Genomic DNA, 20,488 nt, shown 5'->3' on the forward strand with positions numbered 1-20,488 from the left:
AAAATCAGGATAATTTAAATAGCAAAAATACCCATTTCTATGTAATGTCCCTTTAAGAGTAAATTTTTTCTCAATGTAAAAACAAAAACATGTTTCATCAGGGTTGTCCTAGATTTTATCCAAACATAACAGAAGGTAACACATCTAAAAAAAGATAAACTGACATTTTTCTTATTTTATTTTTCAAAAATTGTATAATATTGTATGGTACATATATTGTATGTAATTGGGAAGTCACCCCAATTAATCCCAGATACTAATGAGATATAACTGCCCACTGTTGAACAATGGTCAATGTACAGTGTTTTAATGTAAAATGGATTACTGGATAATAATTGTATTATTAAGTATTATTATAAATAATGACTGTTTTCAGTGTCTCTTCAGTGGTCAAACATGTAAATTCATTTTGAAGACTATGCATAAAGTCTTTGCTTTCAGATTAATCAGTGTTTAATGTCACTAAATTAACTCAAACCTCTGTCTGCTGGTTGTGTACCTTGCTGACTTTTTGGCCCAGTGAAACCTTGGTATTAAGGCCCTATTGCCTCACCAGGGCAGTTTTTTTTGTTCTCCACCCCCCGCCACCCCTCACCCTCTACCTCTGGTCAGGGTCGATCAATACTTCCCCTGTAGCTTATCACTAATGTGGAACTGGCTGTTTGTCCAAACCCTGCTCCATCTACATAAAGACAAGCATCAAATCCAAATGCACCACATATCACCTCATGAACCTGCAGCTCCGAATGCACTACTGGACTTTTAGCTGTTTGGAAAGACTCCGAGACAAAGATCGCTGGTGCCAGAGGGAAGAAGCAGAGACGAGAGAGTAGCTGGGAGAGTCAGGACCAGGAGAATAACCCTCGGGTATGAATGAATGAATCTGGAAAGAGGATCCACTTTAGAAAACTTGAGGTGAGTTGGTTGTCCTGCAATAAATCTGAATACTTTAATAACGTTTCATCTCATAGTGAAGTTGGTAATTGATGAAATATGACAAATATAACAACTGCATTAGTAAAGAGTTCAGCCGATCAGTCTATACTAATGCAGTTCAACTCAGAAACATGATGTAGTGAATCTAGTGTGACGTGCAGTTTGAACCAACTTTATTTTTCATTAAAATTTTTGAAGTTACGTAAAAAAATAAAAATAAAGACAGGTGTTTTTTTACTTACTCACCCACACACACATGCACACAGCTGCAGTCATCCCCACAGTCAGTAGAAAAATACATGCCCGGACTTTGGACACTTTGGATAAGCCTTGTGTATTTACTCTGTATTTTTTCCCCTATTTTCTTTGCTTTTTGCTTAGGCCTTATTTCATAATAATGATGGGTACAAAAATTAAAAAGCCACATGGATAATCATGAAGCATAGCTCGGTGGGGGATTTAAACCTTTTCACAGAAAACACCAACTTTAACGTTATCTTTTTGGTTCTCTCTAGTTTGCTTCCTTCTCTCACATTCCCGCTCTTCGTTGCTCTTACTACTTTTCTCCTTATTTCACCAGGTCGTCCATCCACCAGTTTGTATTAACAACCTCTCCGTCTGCAGTAAACGCTGTCCTCCAGAGCTGTGGAGTGTGACAATGGTGTTTGTGTCCTCTGTATCAAACGCCATTATCACACTAAATAGCTACAGTGTGAAAAGGACCTCAATATATATTCCTGGCCTTTGTTTTTTTTTCTTTTCTTTATTCATTTGTTTGTATATGTGATCTTTATTTTGCTTTAGCGTATTTGTAATAGTTTCCTCCTTTATACTGTAAACATGTCCCCTGTTTTGGTGTTGCCTATAGCTTGGTACACATTGAGCTATGCAGAAGGGGCAGGGATGAAATGAGATACTCACTGTGTTGATACATTGTTCATGATCTTGAGCCTCTGAGCGTGACCCACTTACTTCTGCATTTGAGGCGTTAATTTGCTGCTGGAGACCTTCTCCTCTATGTATAGATAAGAATAGATGACCTATTTGTACAAACTTTTTCAACATCCGAACAGATCATCTAATTCACAATCTTTATCCACGCAACTAATGTGAATAAACAATGTTTTTTTTTTTTTTTTTTGGTCTGCTGCCAAAGAGTGATATTTTGTACATACTTTTGGGCATAATGCTTTCAAACCCAGCCCTGTGTACAAAGACAGCATTTGCATATTGACATTGACAGTGTCAAACATTTAGGTCAGAGCTCCCGTTACAGAAAAACTTCATAAAAAAAAAAATCAGAAAGCATATTCAATCAGCAACATCTCTTTAATAACAAAGTCTACACACTGGCCATAGCCGCGCCCTGACAGTCATGTCAGTGATCAGTGTCAGGGATTTAAAAGGCAACAGTGAGAATAGAACAGAGAGCTTATTTATAAAGAGACTGTAATTGAATAGCTGGCACGCTATTGCGATCACATGGACTGTGTATGTAAGTGGATTTAATGTGGTGCGATTACTGGGTTTAGTTTTGCATCCCTTAGTCTGAGCTAGACTAGTACAGTATAGATCTTTGAAATAATGCCAGATATTCAAAATCAATCTAACAAGCAGAACTGCCCCAGATAATAAAATGACAATCAATCAATAAATCACATTTTTCAGTGAATACATTCAATGGCAGTCTTAAACGTGAGCTTTATGTGTACAAAATGTCTCTGTGTTGTTTTCCAGGATAAAAATATCAGTAGCTTTACTAAATCAACAAACATTATAATGACGTAACATTAATCTGAATAAACACTCATCAAATGTCTCTGTCGCCTCGCAAAGCAAACACACAAAATGACCCACTCATACAGAACTTCAAATAATATACAGCTTCTGCTCTGTGTGTCTCATCATACGTTCCACCTGACATTTCCTCCAGTCAATTAATTAACAAGTTCATTAATTTAATGAACTTATAGCTCGAAAACATCACGGAAGTAGAAAAAAAAACAAGAAAAACTCATTGCACCTCATCAATGAAGCAACCTCTAAGACATTACAGTTCAATGCTGTCGACAAACTCATCATCCTCATCGTCATTTTCAAGTGTTTGTAAAATCTGTCACAGTTTTTCCCAAAACTAAATAAACACTCCTCCCCAGGGTTATAAATACTCTATCATATAGAAATCTGTCAAATAAAATCTCAAATGTTCAACATGAGATGAAGCAAAAAAAAAAAAAAACTCTTGAAACAAGTCAAACATGTCAGCGCCCACCATGATCTGGCCTGCTGCGGATCTTTCTGGTTCATATTTGACAGACCAAACTCTGCATGACGAGATCCAACCTGCGTGAAGCAAATCACCAAAACCCCCAACATATTATAATAACAATGAAGTCCAAGGTTCTCCTCCTATTATGACTTTCCCTTCACTGTTGGCCCGAATGTTTTCTTCTTGGGTGCAGCAGAGGGTTGGGGTTGTGGTTTGGGTTTCGGAGCAGGCTTTTTAGCTTTGGGCTGCAGGGATTTAAGGCCCAGGATCTCACAGTACCTGTTGCACTGGTGCAAAGCTTTAAACTGGTCAATGAAGGAGGTGGCACAGTTCCCTTTGAAGCCTTTATATCTAAAAAAAAAGAATAAATTATTAATACATGAATCTACATGTGTCAACAATTTACATTTATAATCAGTCTCATAAAAATACGCACCCTTTCTTACAGGTGGCTATTCCCACATCAGTAAGCCTCATTCCCACTCCTGAAAACCACAATAAACAGGCTGGTATTTAATATTCTAAATATTCTAATATTCTTTGCACACATTAAAAAAAATATGCTTCATGTGTCCCTACCTTGCATATCGGTAACCAGCAGGTTGCCGTCAGTTTTATGGTAGACCCAGTGCTGGAAAGCACAACATTTCTGTCCTGCTTCAGAGTCACGTCTCATCAGGTTGATCTCTTTGCCATCCTTGACTGAATACTTGACAAAGTCACCAATCAGCTCCTCCTCCAGTGTGGCATACGGGATGTCATTGGATGGACGGTGAACCAGATAGATGGGAATGATCCTAGCAAAAACATGATATCAAATGGCTATAAGCATTTTACGTTATTCTAAAATATGACTGCAGAGACATATGTTGTGCATTAAGTTTACAGCTTGTCGTATGTGCCACTCACTCTGGGATCTCTCCGAAGGTTTCAACAGACTGGGCTGCAACGTTGTACGCGTTGATGTACTCTCTTGCTGTGTTCTGGACCTGGCACTCCTACAGAGCAAAGAGTCAAGTACAACACACGTGTTAAATAATCTATACAAGCCAGCGATGCTTTAGGCTCGTAGTAAAAGACATCTCAAAGCTTATTTAAAAGATCATGCTTGCTGTGTTTTTGTAAAACTGGATGTTTAATATATTGAAACATAACCACATAGATGGCATATTATGTATGTTTTGGGGTGCAAATGATATTCATATTTCCCACCAAATATATATAATAGAATGTTTTAGCCATAAATACAATTTGATCTAATATCAATATGATTTACTTATTTAAATGACAGTCTTTGTGCACAAAATGCTTAATAAATGTTACACTGTACACAAAATGTTATTTGACTTTAATTAAATTAAGTATTTTATGTTGTATCTCTTGTTAGAAGTTATCCTATCTTGTCACAAAACCTTTTGTTTGTCAGAAATTTAAAAAAAATAAAAATGTCCCAAGCATTACAAGGTAATGTGCTATTTTCATTGTGTAGCCATTATATTTGAATATTTTGATTCTATTTCCATACTTTTATGGCTGAAGCAGTACGCTGTGTCATGTGATGTGGTACTTGGTTCCCAAAGAGGACTTTTATGCACATAATGAAACTATATTTTGAGCTATGAAGGACGTTCTTACCTCTACAGCCAAGGTAAAGTTCTTCTGTATGAGTTCGTCATTGTTCTTGGTCCCATAGCTGATAGAATTGTGTACTTTGAGCACACAAGGGTGTCCAGGTAGTAACAAGGGTATCTGACCCACATTCAGCTTGGTCCGGAAAGCCCGCCGGTGCATCCCCTCCCCAAAATGGACCTTCTGAGTGATGATACTGGCAAGTTGGTTCTCTCCAAAATATTGGTCAGATAGGAAATCCTCTTTGAACATCAGCCTGGAGCAGTGAACATCCTCTTCTTCACACTCCATCTCTAGAGGGGCAGCTAGAAAAAAGAAAGATCTGTTATCTGTCATTACCCAAAACAAAACAAAATAGGATGTAATTTGTTCAGATCACAACTCACATGGGGTGGTCTTTGGGGATGGAGGGATGACAATCTCACTGAGCGCTGTAAGTCATAGACAAAAAGATTTTTTTAACTGTACATTTTACTCATCCACGTTCAAGATAGTTGTTGTAGTTAAGTTATGTTTTCTACCTTCATATGTGAGTAGGTAATCCAGGGTGACTGATCCATGTAAACTGGTGAGTTTACACTGGTACTTGCCCAAGTCTTTGTGAGAAGCGTTGGAGATGTTCAGTGACACTCTGCTCTCGTCCCCTGCACTTCAGAGAAAGGTACAGTGTCACAAATTGAACCACGCAATACCACTAATCTTTACACAACCCTCTTAGATCTAAACATAATCTGAAATTTTAATCCGTTGTGACATTTAATCCAATTATAAACAAAAATACATTATGGTAATCCATGATCCTTTGTATTGCAAAAAATATGCAAATGAAATATGAAACTATGTGGAAATGAGAGGAAAATGTAAAGGAGGTACTGTGTAAGAGGGAAAAACTGTGTTTAAATTTGAAAAAAAGAAAAATTATGATTTATTTTAAAATATATATTTAAATATTGAGTCAGCTGTAACACCTGAACAACAGTGCTGCAATTGTGTGTAAAAACTAGAAGTTGAAACAATAAAAGTAGGTTAATAAAAAACAATAAATAATAATGAATCAGTTATTATTAAGCTTCTGCACCAAAGAGGTTGTAGCATGAATGCAAACCAGCAACACTGCAAGTACAGAAGCAACTAATTGCCAAATCTGTTTATGTTTATGTGTTAATATACCCTGGGTTATGTGAAAATATTGTGTAAAGATTGCAAAGAGCATTGTAATAATCATGTTAAATTTAACCAATTACCTTCTCTTGATCTCAGCCAGGACAGTGCTGTCCCGGGTCCAGGTGACGGTGTAGTGGGAGAAGACATCACCAAACTGACACCACAGGCACAAACTCTGGGGGTCTCCACTCACTGCCACTGCCTGGATCGGCTTCACCACCTTGGGTTCTGCAGATATTATTATAAACCTTTATTATGAGGTGAGGAACATGTGTTTACATGCGATCATGCAGCTAGAAAACTGCTCTTGCATTGATATTGTGATATAGAGGAGTGCTTAGCAGAAAAATGGTTTAACTTGTATCCCTTACCTTCCTTCGCTGGGGTCGTCTGTTTGACTACTTCACTGTACGCTTTCTTTCGAGTTGCCCCAGCGTCTACTTTGGGCTCCTCTCCCTTTGCCTGGATAGAAATGTCTGGCTTGGGTAGTTTAGACTCCAAAGCATTGACAATCTTCCCAAACTTCCCAAATCTATCCTCTGATAGGCGTCGTCTTTTGATAATATCATCATTCAAAGGACTGGTGTTTTTTTCTTTTGGCTTGTGGTCCGTATGATGCGGAGGTTGTTCTCCCTGCGAAGCTTTAGCCTCTGGTTGCTGTGGCGTTTTCTCAGCACCATGTGTCTGATCACTGTCCTTTTGAGATTTAGCACCCAACTTGGCCTCAAACATATCAATCCTTCCTCTTGCAGTCTTTGGTTTTGCTCCAATCTCCACTTCAGCCAGTGGCTCTACTACACCTTTCACTCCCGTGGCACACTGACCATGTTTCTTTTTCTTCTTGCCATGTGGCTTACTTAGAGCCTTCTCAGTTGTCACACCAGACTCAGTCACCAATTTAGCCTCCTTGTCCTCGAGTCCTGCTGGAGCGTTCTCACTGGTATGATTTTTCCCAGTAAGAGGATGAGTTTCTTGCTGTTTGCAGACCTGCTGGGCTAAAACGGGATGAGATAGATTCTCTTGTTTCTTGGAAGCTTGTGCACCATAATGATGACCCCCTGACTTGTCCTTTTTGGTGCGTGTTCTGCTCTCTGATGTGGATTTGTGGGTTTTGTGAGGCATCTTGTCAGCTGTTTCCTGATTCAACTCAGCCTTTTCAGATTTTACGCCTATGGCCCTGGAGACAAATTGGTCATCTAAATCTAAAGTGATGACTGCAATGCGGTTCTTCTCTGAGATGAAGAAATGATCTGAAGGGACAACAGACAAGTTTGACAGTTCTCTACTGAGGTCATTAATCTCCTCGATTATTGTTTTTCTTGCCGTGATGAAACGGTCTGCAGTGTCCGAGTCCAGTTGTCCTTCTGGTGAAAATTTCTCAGAAGACTCTATTGTATTTTCCTTTTCATGAATATATTCCTTGTCACCTTCCAAACATGTAATCCCATCTGAGGTTGGCCAGAGAATGCAAGGTTGTACGTGATCACTACTAAGGTTTCTGTTGTCATTGAGGGACCTTTTGTCACAGATTTGATCTCCTTCCAAACTGCTGCTTGTCCAACATACGTGGGAGGAGTCTATACCCAGAGGAGCTATGGGCATAATAAACTTGGGACTTCCCCGCTGTGGCTCCAACTGACATGCTCCGTCAAAGTCTGGTAAAGGTTCAGTTGACAGGTTTGCATGCACATTTATATGCAGATCTGGCACGCTTGAGTCTGTCCGAGTGAGCAAATGAAGATCTGTTGAAGATTCGGTTCCTTCACGATCAACCTCAGCTGGTCCAAAGCTCCTTTTAGCTTCGGCTACGGAGCCCAGCTGGGAGATACTGTACTCATCTGTCACTTCACACAGTCCATCTGCAAAGGGCTGAAAATGAAACAAACATGGATAAAAATGTGAGGTAATTTTAAGAAATTGTATATTTCAGGGACTGATATTTCTTCACAAGAAGTTTGATTGTCTTACTGCTTGACTGTCATACTCCACTGTAGTAAGATATTATATATAATAAAACTGTTAAAGAGCTGGCCCAAACATCACTAAACAGTTAAAGGCGGATTCTGGAGATAGAACATCTTTTTATTATTATTATTTTTGTTCATACCTTTCTATAGAGCCACAAAGCAGAAGTTTCTGAAACACCATGCTCCTATATCCAATCCCAGAGTCCATATGTCCTGTATGCGACTGAGACTACACTGCCGTTGTTATAGACAGGAGCTCCAGCTATTCCTTGCTCACCTAAGCCAATCAAAAGCAGTCTCCTGGGCCCATGAACCTGTAGGCGCCCTGATTCTAGGTTTTTAAAGGAGATGATGTGGAAATGGGTGTGTTAAAGGGTGCATACGAAGAGAGAGAGAGTAAGGGGAGGATCAAGTTTCAGTCCTCAGCTGTGCTCTCCTCTCACCCCTCCACCCTGACACGCCACGGATGCATGCTATTATCATTGAACTCTCAGCTATTATTAGATGCCATTTAGGTCCATCTCTAAGTTTTCCTCTCAGGCACTCCTGTTTCCTTCAGCACACCCAGCTGTCAGTCTTTGAGATGGGAGCCAAAAGGAATAATACAGAGTCAATCCTGGGTGACAGTCCTTGGGTGAAAATGAATGGCACCAATCCAAAGCAAGGCGACAATACTTGTGGGTCTGATATGTGGTGACATACGTGGCTTGCAACCTCAGGACTACTCTACGTACCTCCTGACTGGCTATCAATACTGTAGGTATGAAAACACTGACAAGGACAAGAACGAGAATGTCCCTTAATGTTCTGGCTATGTTTCCAAAGCGCATGACTGATTTATCTGTTGGCCAGCGCGACCGATGGTGAAGGTGATCGCTTTTATTACTCTGTTGTAAAGGGTGAATCTTTCCACTGTTCTCTCTCCACCACACACTTCAGAAAAGGTGGTGTGTGTATCAGTGTGTGTGGACAAGCATATGCATGTGTCTGTGTGTGTGGGAGCAACACACAGGAAACAAAAGTACCATCCCTGAAGTTCAGCTGTGAAACATCCACTCATATTTGATGCTTTTTGCATAAATCATAAAACCTGTCAAGCACGTTTTCTAAATTGAACAAGATAATAAGATTTATTCGAACAAAACAAGACATAGCAATGGATATATATCCGCAATATCATTCTTCTTACCTTCTTAGTTATTAGCTCTGCAGATGCATTTTGTTCCTCCAAATCTGAATCCTCTATGATATTCAGTATGATTGGATCTTCTTCACTGCTGATAAAAATGTCTGTCTCATAGGACTCAACAAATCCACCAAAGAGAGAACGGTCCAGATCAGCAGAAGAAGTAGATCCAGGGATCACATTTAGAGAGACCATGGTAGCACCAGATGATCCCATGGATGAGCGCTGGTACGTGACGCATGGAGAGGACTCAACGCTCGAGAGACAGCTCTGCCCTGCGAGGACGGAGCTCTCTGGCATGTTTTGTGCCTTTAGAGGCTGATCCTGGACACCCATGGGTGGCTGCGATTGTGCCTGCACTGCCGGCTCTTGACCCTCTCTTTCTTTAGACGTCTCTGTATCTGTATGAGTGTTTACCTCTGATAGTGCCTGTGTCAAAGCATCTATCTCAGCCCCTATTTCTGTGAAGGCAGCTGTGAAGTCCACTGGTGGACCTGTGATGAACCCAGTCCAGTCTGAGAGAGCGGTTGCCCAGCTGTCCACTGATGACCACCTCTCGACTGGTGGCCCCCAACCTATAGTGTCATCCCCAGGCCAGCCAATCTCTTCACAACCATCAGGGTTGTAACTTGACTCTTGTGTCTCTCCTGGGGAAAAAGACAAGTCACTGGTGGCCGTGAGCCCTCCGTGTGTCACAGAATAACCTGTCTTGTCCAAAACACTCCTATCTTCTGTATCTTCACTTGCAAAGTACTGGCATGCATCCAGCCACAGTTCGATGGGGCTGTCGCTGCGCCGTGGCTGGAAGGTTAAATCAGTGACCTCTGCTTTCCTTTGTCTCGCATCATTTACTGACATCAAGCCTGCCTCAAAAACATCGACAGAAGGCGTTGTTGTGTGTTGGCTCACGTCTGAGTCATAGTCCAACATAGCTTGTTCCTCACTAGAGCCATGATGACATTGCGTCACCACGTTTTCTGAATCACACATGAGGACATGTGTATCACAGACAGGGTCTGCATTTTTTACCCCTGTTTGTGATAATGGCTGGTGTTCAGGAAATTTAATGTCCTCTGGATCAACATTAGGGTTCAGGATGAAGTCTTGTGTCTCACTTTCAAAGATATAAAGGTCTGACACAGGTGCTATAGTTGTATCACTCTCTAAACTATCTGAGTGATGTGATAATGACCTTAATAGATAGGTGGTTTGACTGTGGTCAGAGCTGAAGCTGCAGCCGGAGAGAGGCTCAGTCAAAACCTCAGAAGTAGATGACATGGCCTCGAAAGGTTGAGGTGTACTATTTTGTTGTATGAGAGAAAAGGATGGGGCTGGTTCTTTAATAGTGGACAGTGGGGATTTAAGATCATGTGAGAGGTGAGGTAAAAGAGGTAATACAGGTTCTGATGGGCCAAAATAGCTACAAACCCTAAATTCATCATGCTTTGGTGCAGGCTCTGAGCAAAGTGGCAAACACTCTGACATATTATAGCTGGATGACAAAGGCTTCAAACAGCCGCTTGAGTCAGTGGGTGAAATGTTTGACAAGGTCTCGGCTGATTCGTCAGCGGGGTCTGAGAGATCTGACACAGCCTCTGCTCCTGTCTGGTATGCAGACTGCGTGTTCTCTGTGGGACTGTGCAGAAGAGAAAAAGAGTTGAAATCTCCAGTTTGACCGTCTGTAAGAGTTGGTGGTGACCGCGTTTGGTCATCCGTGCAAAGGAGTGACAGATCCATCCGGACTTGTGCTGGTCTAGGTCAGGTTGTCAGCAGCAAGACTTTAGCTGTCAAACAGCGTCCCAAGTTTTAAGGCCAATGGCACAAGGTGCTGTGCACATATTGTTTGTGCCCGGCTTCATTTCTTCCCCTGGTTCCAAGTATATCCCTTTGTTTTTAGATTCAGTGCCTACAAAGTGAATCAGAGAATGAAAATATTTCACAGTTAAAGTTTCGCAGTAGACTAGAAAAGCCAAATAATCTCTGATCTGAGGCTCGTGTGTATTTACCTCCTCAATCGGAAGTATTTGAAGTAAGACCCACTATCTCCCTCTAGCTGTTTATCTTAGTTGCAGGACATGCCTCTTTTAAATGACGTCTATTTTAGAAGCTTTAAAAAGACACTTGACATACTTCTCAACAGGAAACCTTCCTGTTGTTGTTACTTTACAGCTGATAAAAGCTGGTGTGTGGGTAGTTGTGTTGTTAACAGATGCAAACTCCATTTTCTATTGTCTTACATGGTTGAGGCATAGTAAAATACAGCCTTATTATTATTATCATACACTAATATGTGTGATCATACATTAGGCAGTGTGTGCAATCTTTTAGACATGCCTGTTGAATTAGCAAAATGCCGGTATAATGACCACCAGAACATTAAGTTCACAAGTCCTCAGAGCAGAGAGTTGTTACACATAGCGAGAATTGTTAACACTCTCTTGTATTACTCATTAGTTCAAATGTCCTAAATTACAGCACACAATAATTTAATAAAGAATGTGTCCTTTCAGCTTATTTGCTGCAAACTCCAGAAAATATTGGAAAATATCCAAATATAAAGATTATGTAAGAAAAACTCTTTCTTTGGCATTTCAGATTCTTCAGATTTATGTTTTTTACAGTTACAGTCAAACAGTTAAATTATTGCTAATGATATGGTATTCCAAATTTCAAATATGTGCATACTCCAGCATATCATAATTTGGTAAAAGACAATGAAAATAAGGTGTTACAGTCTTAAAATGCTGGTAATAACAATACATAGTGTATTTCTTAATAATTTAGCTGTATTTCAGGTTTATATTGGATTGTTTATCCTCTGTATACATACAGAGGAAGTGTCGAAAGGAGAGGCTCCAAAAAATGCACCCTGATATACAACATTGCAGGAGGGGACCGGTGGCACAGACACTGGAAAAATACCAGTACATCTTCACCCATGACCTGCATTTGTCACATTCCTGCTGCAGTGAAGGACACCTAGTCGAGCAATCAAGACTGAAATGTTTACCACAGAACACAGATGCCAGCTTTAATAAATCTGTTGACAAATACCTTGGATACAAACGAATTTCACACAATTTTATGGGCTACAAAAAACATTAAAACCCAAACAACATGCTACTTTTAAAGTTAAAAGTCACTGAAATAATAATTTCATATACATGGCAATGTTATAAATTCCAGTGTATGTCAGTAAAGTCACTTTCTTCTACATCAGTTAAGATAATCTGAAATATCTATTGAAGATAAATTTATATTTTCTTTCAATTAATTCAGTCTGTTTCATTCAGATTTAGTACACTGATGCCATATTTAGATTTAACCATCACATGTGTAATAATAGTCCTTCTATCTGAGTGGTTACCTACTTTTAGAGGCACTTCAAGCTCTCAAACAGTTTTTGGTGTGCTTGATTAGCACATTAGATTGGGCTTGATCTGTACTGACATTAAAAAAAAAACAATAAAGTTGTCAGCACCTGCGAGACTGAGAGCAAGAAAGTGTAATTCGATGTCATCTTAACTGTCTGTGCCAAAATAGATCCATCCTCGGTCACACGACACCCTCGAGCTCCTGTATGTGAACGACTTGCTTCAAAGTCCTGAACTCAAGGCCCTACTTAATACATCTGAACACATTTTTCAAAATACCAACACAAGCTGCCTCAAAATTAGATTTCTCATATCGACACTGACAGGTGCTAATGAGCAGAGTGAATGAAAACTACACAAATATTTGCCAAAATCCATTATATTTGTAAATCACTTGAAGGGATTAATTCTGATGCTTTAAGTTCATCATGTGTGTCATACAGCACAGCAAGCATTTGTCAGCCTACTGGCAGTGTGCTGACAAAACAGAGTAATTAACAAGATTTACATTCCCAAAGAAAGCCACAAACAAATGTCTAACACGTTAGCTCACAGCTGAATCACTCATAAACCTATTAAAGCATTGTTATTACTTGAGGCATTAAAACAGTTGTGAAGGGGATTTTCAGCCATGCATGTTGCACGTACCTTTTTCATAGCCGTGTGGTTGAGGATATAGACCTATGATGTAGGACTTCAGTATGAGCTCAGGCAGAGTCGGGAGTCTCGGGGTGTGAGTTTATTTTTAACTGTTGCCCCCCGCAAGTACAAAGTCAGTTATCTGATATTGTGGGCTTGTGTCGATCTCGAACATTTAACACTCGATATCTTTATTTACAGGCTGTTTCAGAGATGGTCTACTTCATCAGACTTATTTTGACTCGTGGATTTTTATAGAGATTTTAGTGTCAGTGATAGGAATAATGATAAACTTTAGGCCTGCACACACAATAATAATTCATGTTTAGATAGTAATTAGACATCTTGTATACAGGAAACATCCAATGTTTATTTCACTGCTGTCCGTCTAACTCAACCCAGTGTGGCAATGACCTTGAAACTGTCATCTAATCACACGGTTGCTGTAGACTTGGTGGAATTAACCTTCTAAATGATGATTTGTGTACACTGTATCCACTGATATTCACTGGGTGCTAAAACTAAAACGCTAAAACAAAGGCCGTTGTTATCTTGATGCCTTATTTTCACAGCATCAAAACTTTTATTACTCAGTTCCTATTAAAAAAAGTCATCTTACACTTTTAAACTTGACATTTTGGCTTGATTAAACTCTGTTGGCAGAGTTGTTTACTTCCCTGTATATCTTTCATAGAACAGCTTGCTAAATGCCGTTTCATAATGTCAATGAAGGACAATTTTGTAACAAGAGTAATTTATGGCTCTTACATAATCGCTCCTGTGACATGCGAGGGGACACTTTTACGGCTTTGAAATCACCACATTGTAAATAATCGCAATAAAACAATTTCCCAAGTCATATATTTTGTTTTAATAAATAAAGAAATCAGATAGTTTATAACTATTTTTAGCTACTGCTTCTCCAACAACACTGACCGCCATTTACTTTGGCAAAATGTGTGAGTGTGACAAGTTTAATGAATGAACCCCACTGACCATCACATTAGTCACTGAGCCACACTTGGACATGACATTATGTAAGTACTGTATGTGTGTGTGTGTGTGTGTGTGTGTGTGTGTGTGTGTTTGTCTGCAAGGAACAGCTGATCTGTTGTGATGGCGGGCCAACTGTTCAGCAACAAACAGTGGTATAATGTAACTGAGTACATTTATTCAAGTACTCTGCTCTAATTCTCTATCTATCTATCTATCTCCAAATTTGATAATTATTAATTTTATTTTTTTTTTTTTTTTGATAAACTGAAGGTTTAAGTTTTCCTTTATGGGTTGAGAGAATACATCTTTAAGTTAAATAAAGTATTTACACTTGAATTAGATTTTTTTGTAGTGGAGTATTTTCACAGTGCACATTAGTTCACTTAAGGTTCTGAATACTTTTTCCACCACTGACAACAAGATAGATAGATATAAACATGAGAACTATGCAATGTAAAACTTCTGGCAGCAGCACTAATAACAGCATGAATCTCTCAGCCAAGCTCAGTACTTCTTAAACACTATTAGCAAACTAAATCTTCTCTTTCTCCAAAACAGCAGCTGAAACAGTGTAGTTGTTTAACATTTGAAACTGCTCTAACAGTCTCAGACATGTTACACCATCTTGAGCATGTTGTTGTGGGCTTTTGGATTGGACGTGGCCCCGTGGACTCTTGTAGTCATGAGAAGAGTGTCATCTTACCAAAGCAAGATATATTTTTACACCATGTTGTTGCACAGTCTGCTTCAACCTGGCATGTGGCCTCCTTCCAGAAACAATCCGGACAGCATCAGGTGGAAAATGGTTGCTGCACATGTAAGCAGTGTGCGTCACAACCACGTTTTGTTCCTGTGTGTACATGAGAAAGTCAGCTAAAGGATGCTTTACCAGAACCACTTAAGGCAGGGGTGTCACAGCAGGCAAATGATAGATGTGACACATAAAAGAAATAGCTAACCGTATTTGGCATCATTGTTAGACCACTATGATCCAAGTAACAGGAAATTAAAAAATAATGATGTTTTATCTCCATCCTGGTGTCAAACATGATTGGTGAAGAACATTTCAACAATTTAGACAAGCACCTTTAAACCCCCCTGACAGCAATTTACAATGACTGTGTTCCATCATCCACATAAGGAGAGTTTGTTTCTGTGTAAGCAGCACAGTTGCTGAAGGATCAAGGTATTTCTTTGAAGGTGTTCACCAAGGATTAGTGAACTCAATACAACGCACAGCAGAACATACCCTGCATAACTCAAGTGCTAGGATGGAAATGTAGCTGGGTCTTTTTACGTCATAAGAAACTGAAAACTTTTGTTATGGTGTCATCAGCTGAGTCAGTGTCACTTGTAAAATCTGACTCACTGGCATGGAAAGTACATTGAATATATGTCCCAAGTTACATGTGTTGTCTTACACCAAAACTGTTAATAGGATGGATAGGATGGAAAGGATGGGAGGGGGGAAAACATCAACTTTGGATTACGAGGAAGCCAGTCACACTAGTCTTGTCCTCCACAGGAGGGCAGTATTTTTTTTCAATGTCTTACCCTTTTCATCTTTTAATAACATTTTATTAATGTGGATCGTGATTTAAAGTGGCTAAGGAACTTCTCCAGACCAACTTGGTACCAGCTATGTTGGTATATATGACTTTATTATTACATGATTACATGTAACTGGCCTTGTTTAATCATCTTGAACTAATATACTGATTGACATGTACGATTAAATTATGGTTTGACTATCTTTAATATGCTCCATTACATTTATTGAGATGTTAGAAAAATGAATGTCCTTCACTACTTATTCTACTATTCTTGACTTCTAGGTCAGCTAGAATAGTAATACCAGATATTACACTGCACTTAGATTTCTTTATTAAAAGTTCTACTAAATCCAGTGTAGGTAGTTACTTAAAGGTTTTCTTCAGTAAGCATCACCAATGTCTCTTTGTTTTGTGTGAGCAATCTAAAAGTAGTAACCACTCACTATACTAATACATAAACACCATCACAACGTACTGTTATATTGACTTGTTTTTTATTATCTATAACAACAATAGCATCGCTTGCAATGCACAAAGGGAGCTGAATATAAGATTAGAGGTGTTAACTGGATACATCTTTTGTGTGCTGATTTGTCCCTATGTGCTGTTCCATTGTAGAAGAAGGTAGGGCTTCTCAATCAGCACAGTGAACACATAGCTCACCACCAGCGTGAGCACAAGGTGACCAAGGAACAGGTACATCTACAGAAGAGAGGAGACATACAATACATTGAGTTAAAAAAGAAATGAAGAAACTTAATTCTTAAATACCTCAGGGTTAGGCTTGATGAAACACAACGAAATGTGTCTGATGTACTTACAAAGTTTATGTCTGTGTAGTGGATTGGGGTCTCTTGTAAGCCAATATAGAATATGATGAAGACAGGATGTGTCAGATAGCAGGCAAAACTAATGTTGGAAAGAGGAACCCAGAAACCTAATGACAAAAGGCTGTTGATAAAACCTGTAAAACAAAAAGATGTAGCATAGATTCATTTGATACATATCTCTGATTTCATGTGTAGAAGTCTAGTTTTTGTTCATTTAACAAGAAGTGTGCATACAACTGTGTTTGTATCCATATTTTCAAACAAACTAATTTGATTTTGTATTCTGTAGATAAAATGTAGATATTTACTGTTTTAGTGGTTTGGTTGAAAAAAAATCCCCAAACTGTACAGTATATTTTGTTCATATAATAGTAAATTATTATATTATTGTGTTGTCACTCATCAAGAGTTTTTAATGTAATAGAAACAAATATTTGAAAATTTTTAAGATGCATATTCCAATTTGTATTTTGTTTTTCCTGAATTAAGTGTTTGGACTTTGGAACATCTCTGTTCTTGGCTTACCTCCATAACCTTCCTCACAGGCTAGTATGATCCAGGTCACAGCCAGGGCCCAGAGTGGTCTGTGCAGACCCTGGTATAGGGCATGTGGCACAGATGGATAGGCCGGGGTCTCCCTGAGGACGTAGGCCAATCCAACCAACACAGCCATGGTAGATAAACAGCAGAACCAACCAAGTACTGCCTGCCACTGGAGCAACAGCAAGAAAAAAACATTATGTGTTTTGTATTTCTACTGGAAGATTTTGCTGTGTGTAGTGATTGTGGCAGGTAGTCAAATGTTCTCACCTTCTGCTTTAACAGTTGATCTTTCTTTGTTGTCAAGTATATTCCAGTCAAGATCCCTATTAAAAACGGCCCATATCTTGTGTAGGGTTTTACATAGTAGTACAAGACATAATGCTCAGATGTCCTGCAAATCAAATTAAAATTAAATTATTTACAGAAACAATTAGAATGGCTAGTTAGCCTTTAAGCACATCTGAATCACTTTACAATCCATGCTTTTGGTTCCTAAGCAACTTTTATTCGTATAAATCACCAAAACTCTTACAGTGTAGATGGCTGGAAGACTGGCAGATGCAGAAGTCCAGTTATAACAGCACTGGTCACAGTGGTCATCAGCAGGAGGCCTCCAGCAACAACTGTAAACACACCTCTGTTCCTGATAAAGAGAAGGATGAATAAGATTACAGAGCTAGAGTTGAAATGGTGATTCAGATTTATCTGAATACTTAATTTTTTTAGAATCATATGAAAGGACATACAGTCTGTAAAAATAGACCAACAGAGGAGTGGTTGCGAAACACTGAAAGTCCAGAGACAGGTACCATGACCAAGGAATACACTGAGAAGAGATTAGGAAATACAATGTAAAGAAATAGGTCAGTATAGAATCGGAGCTACTATACAGCACATAGGTTTAAATCAAACTTACTATCTCATGGACTGGGAGAAGATTGCTAATCAACAGTAAGTTAGCCCACCAGTAAGTCTTACAGTCCATCAGTGTATCTATAAATGGGAACCAGTAGGGTCCCCACTGGACCAGAGAGATGAGGCCAATGGTTAGACACATAATAAACAGATGCAGTGGTTGAATTCTGTAGAAAGACAAGGAGAAAACACAGTTACATGACTGGTTTTAGATCATGCACCATGCAATAAAGAGCTTCTAAAAGACTTCTTTTTAGTGCCATTAAAAAAACAGTGACAGATTCATTTGGTGAAATGATAAACATACAGTACCTTTTAATCCTCTTAAAGAGGTAGTTGGCCACCAAACCCAGGCTCAGTTTGTCTTCAGCTCTCTCGATGGAGCCCAGCAGAGACCGTGCACTAAGCAGACCCCTACAACACAAACACTGCTAAACCGTGCAACTTAAACAATAAAAAAGTTTTTTATACACAGTATTTAAACTTAAAAATGTTGTTTCAGTCTTACCCTAGCAGTAAAAAGGTGTCCACAGCCAGAAAAACAGGTCCACTGATACTAAGCACATGCAGAGGGTTACTTTCAACTGTTTTCCTCCAGTTTTTGTAGTTATCTGCAAAAGTGACAATGCAGTGTAATAATGTGCAAATAATTTCATAACTTGCAGACTGAATGAGCAAAAGGGTTTTGTCATATACCCAGGTTGTTTATTACTGGGAACTGTGCAGAGTGTCCACATATGATCCATAAGAGGCTGAGAACGCGGATGCCATTCAGAGAGGAGTATCCTCCACCGGGGATGGTTGAGGAGGTGCTAAAAACACCCTGGCTGGTTGTTTGTAGAGAGAACACCTGCAGGCACCGGTACAAACAGCTTCGAGGAAAACACAGTGGAGTGTGGCTGGTGCTGTCTATGAGAGAGAATAATAAATAAAGCAATATATGAATATAAACACAATGTATAAAGATTTTTGCATTTAAGCATTAAGCGAATAGGAAGCGTTACTACTAAACCTACTGTTACTATTTTCCTCTGAAGTGCAGCTATTTATTTCGCTACTGGAGGAGCCGTTGGTCTTCAGCGTCCCATAAACATTCGGACTTGCGTTTAAACAGGAGGCCTCTGCTGTTGGACTGACCTCTCTGTTCCTTTGCCACCTTATTATAGCTGTGAACAGGGTAGCTGCAAGAGGAATTGCTACCATTACACAACACACAAACCTGCAGGAGAAAAGGTGGAACGTGTATGTTAGGTGAAGACTCAACAATGATACTTTCAGCCCTGAAATGAACTATGCAAAGAGACATTTTAAAATTAGAAGTACACATGCAGATAAGACGGTAGATCCAATCATTTACTCACAGGCAGGTGACGTCCGATGCATCAGGATCAATGGTGTTGGATAAACAGTGGATCATGATCAACTCCTGAGTGGATTTATTGGCCAGGATGTGGGGTAAAGGTGGAACAAGAGATGTCTGACCAAACTGAAGTCTCCCTAAAAAGATGAAATAAGCCACAATCAAAACTTATGCTGGACTGAACGAATGATGCTGCAGTGAGTTTAGAGATAACATATTTTAAAATCACTAACCATTCAGCACCAGCATTTGCACCTCATCTTCCCCACAGGAGTCAGGGACACAAATACCCTCGAAGTACTGGACTGTTCCCTGTAGTGGTAAAAACACTTGCAATAAGTTTTGCCACCTAAATGCCAAATGTCAGGATGAAATTGTATCTTTCGTAATGAAATGTTTTGTTGTTACCTGCCTAAGGAACACCTGGCAGTACTGTCCGGAAAAGGTGGGACCGTGTGCAGAGTGGCACTGCTGCAGCAAGCCAGGCCGGTTGGCATTACCTCCTTCAACATTGCTACCCATCTTTCCAAATGCATCATACACTGATACACAAGCCCACCAAACAAAACACATGCAAATGCAACTTAGTACAAAGAACAAAACAGCAACTAATATAAACACCCGCCACTGTCCCTTTGTATAAAAAGAGGGTCTGTTTTTCTATAATAAAACCTGCAAATGTGATATTGATGCTTGAGTATGAACACACAATCATAAACTGATTTCTTGATTTTTCTTGAAGGACAATATGGTGGCTCTTCAAAATCCCATTTTCCCAATTTTTCTATCAAATTGAAGGTGTTTCTACATTTAGACTATAAAATAGTGATGTAATGTACTATGATCAACCCTGTTAATGTACGACGAAACTGTGTAAAGATGAAATAAATCTCAAAAACGAAAATTCAAGTAATTACCACTCCGAAATATGAACAAACAAACCTTATTTTTCTTACTTTTTTAATAGTGAAAATGCATTTTTTTTCCCTGGGGAAAAGGCAAGCCAGGACTCTCTTTATGAATATATCCAAAATATAATTTGAACTAAAAGCAGTTTTCCCATAACAGACACGTTGTTTCGTTGTCTGGTCTCTTCAGTTGAGTGAAACAGCGCCCCTCTCGGTTGT

At 39.3% G+C, this 20,488-nt stretch overlaps 2 protein-coding genes across 2 annotated transcripts; both read right to left on the minus strand.

Annotated features, from left to right (window-relative positions):
- Nucleotides 1–2,246: 2,246 nt before the first annotated feature.
- On the minus strand, nt 2,247–10,888 carry alpk2 (alpha-kinase 2). The gene is made up of 10 exons (XM_027282235.1): nt 9,155–10,888; nt 6,370–7,867; nt 6,079–6,226; nt 5,356–5,483; nt 5,221–5,265; nt 4,841–5,139; nt 4,115–4,203; nt 3,785–4,002; nt 3,642–3,690; nt 2,247–3,556 (listed from the first exon to the last, which is right to left on the minus strand). The coding sequence occupies exons 1-10, from the start codon at nt 10,886–10,888 to the stop codon at nt 3,349–3,351; spliced, it is 4,416 nt and encodes a 1,471-aa protein (XP_027138036.1). The 3' UTR covers nt 2,247–3,348.
- Nucleotides 10,889–16,215: 5,327 nt separating this feature from the next.
- On the minus strand, nt 16,216–19,897 carry oacyl (O-acyltransferase like). Its single transcript, XM_027282273.1, has 14 exons — nt 19,770–19,897; nt 19,595–19,673; nt 19,363–19,498; nt 19,018–19,220; nt 18,698–18,910; nt 18,510–18,612; nt 18,314–18,415; nt 18,003–18,168; nt 17,833–17,912; nt 17,619–17,729; nt 17,354–17,477; nt 17,069–17,255; nt 16,535–16,677; nt 16,216–16,415 (listed from the first exon to the last, which is right to left on the minus strand). The coding sequence occupies exons 1-14, from the start codon at nt 19,881–19,883 to the stop codon at nt 16,311–16,313; spliced, it is 1,866 nt and encodes a 621-aa protein (XP_027138074.1). The 5' UTR covers nt 19,884–19,897; the 3' UTR covers nt 16,216–16,310.
- Nucleotides 19,898–20,488: the final 591 nt, after the last annotated feature.

The sequence above is a fragment of the Larimichthys crocea genome, chromosome IX (assembly GCF_000972845.2).
Source record: "Larimichthys crocea isolate SSNF chromosome IX, L_crocea_2.0, whole genome shotgun sequence".
Lineage (NCBI taxonomy): Eukaryota > Metazoa > Chordata > Actinopteri > Sciaenidae > Larimichthys > Larimichthys crocea.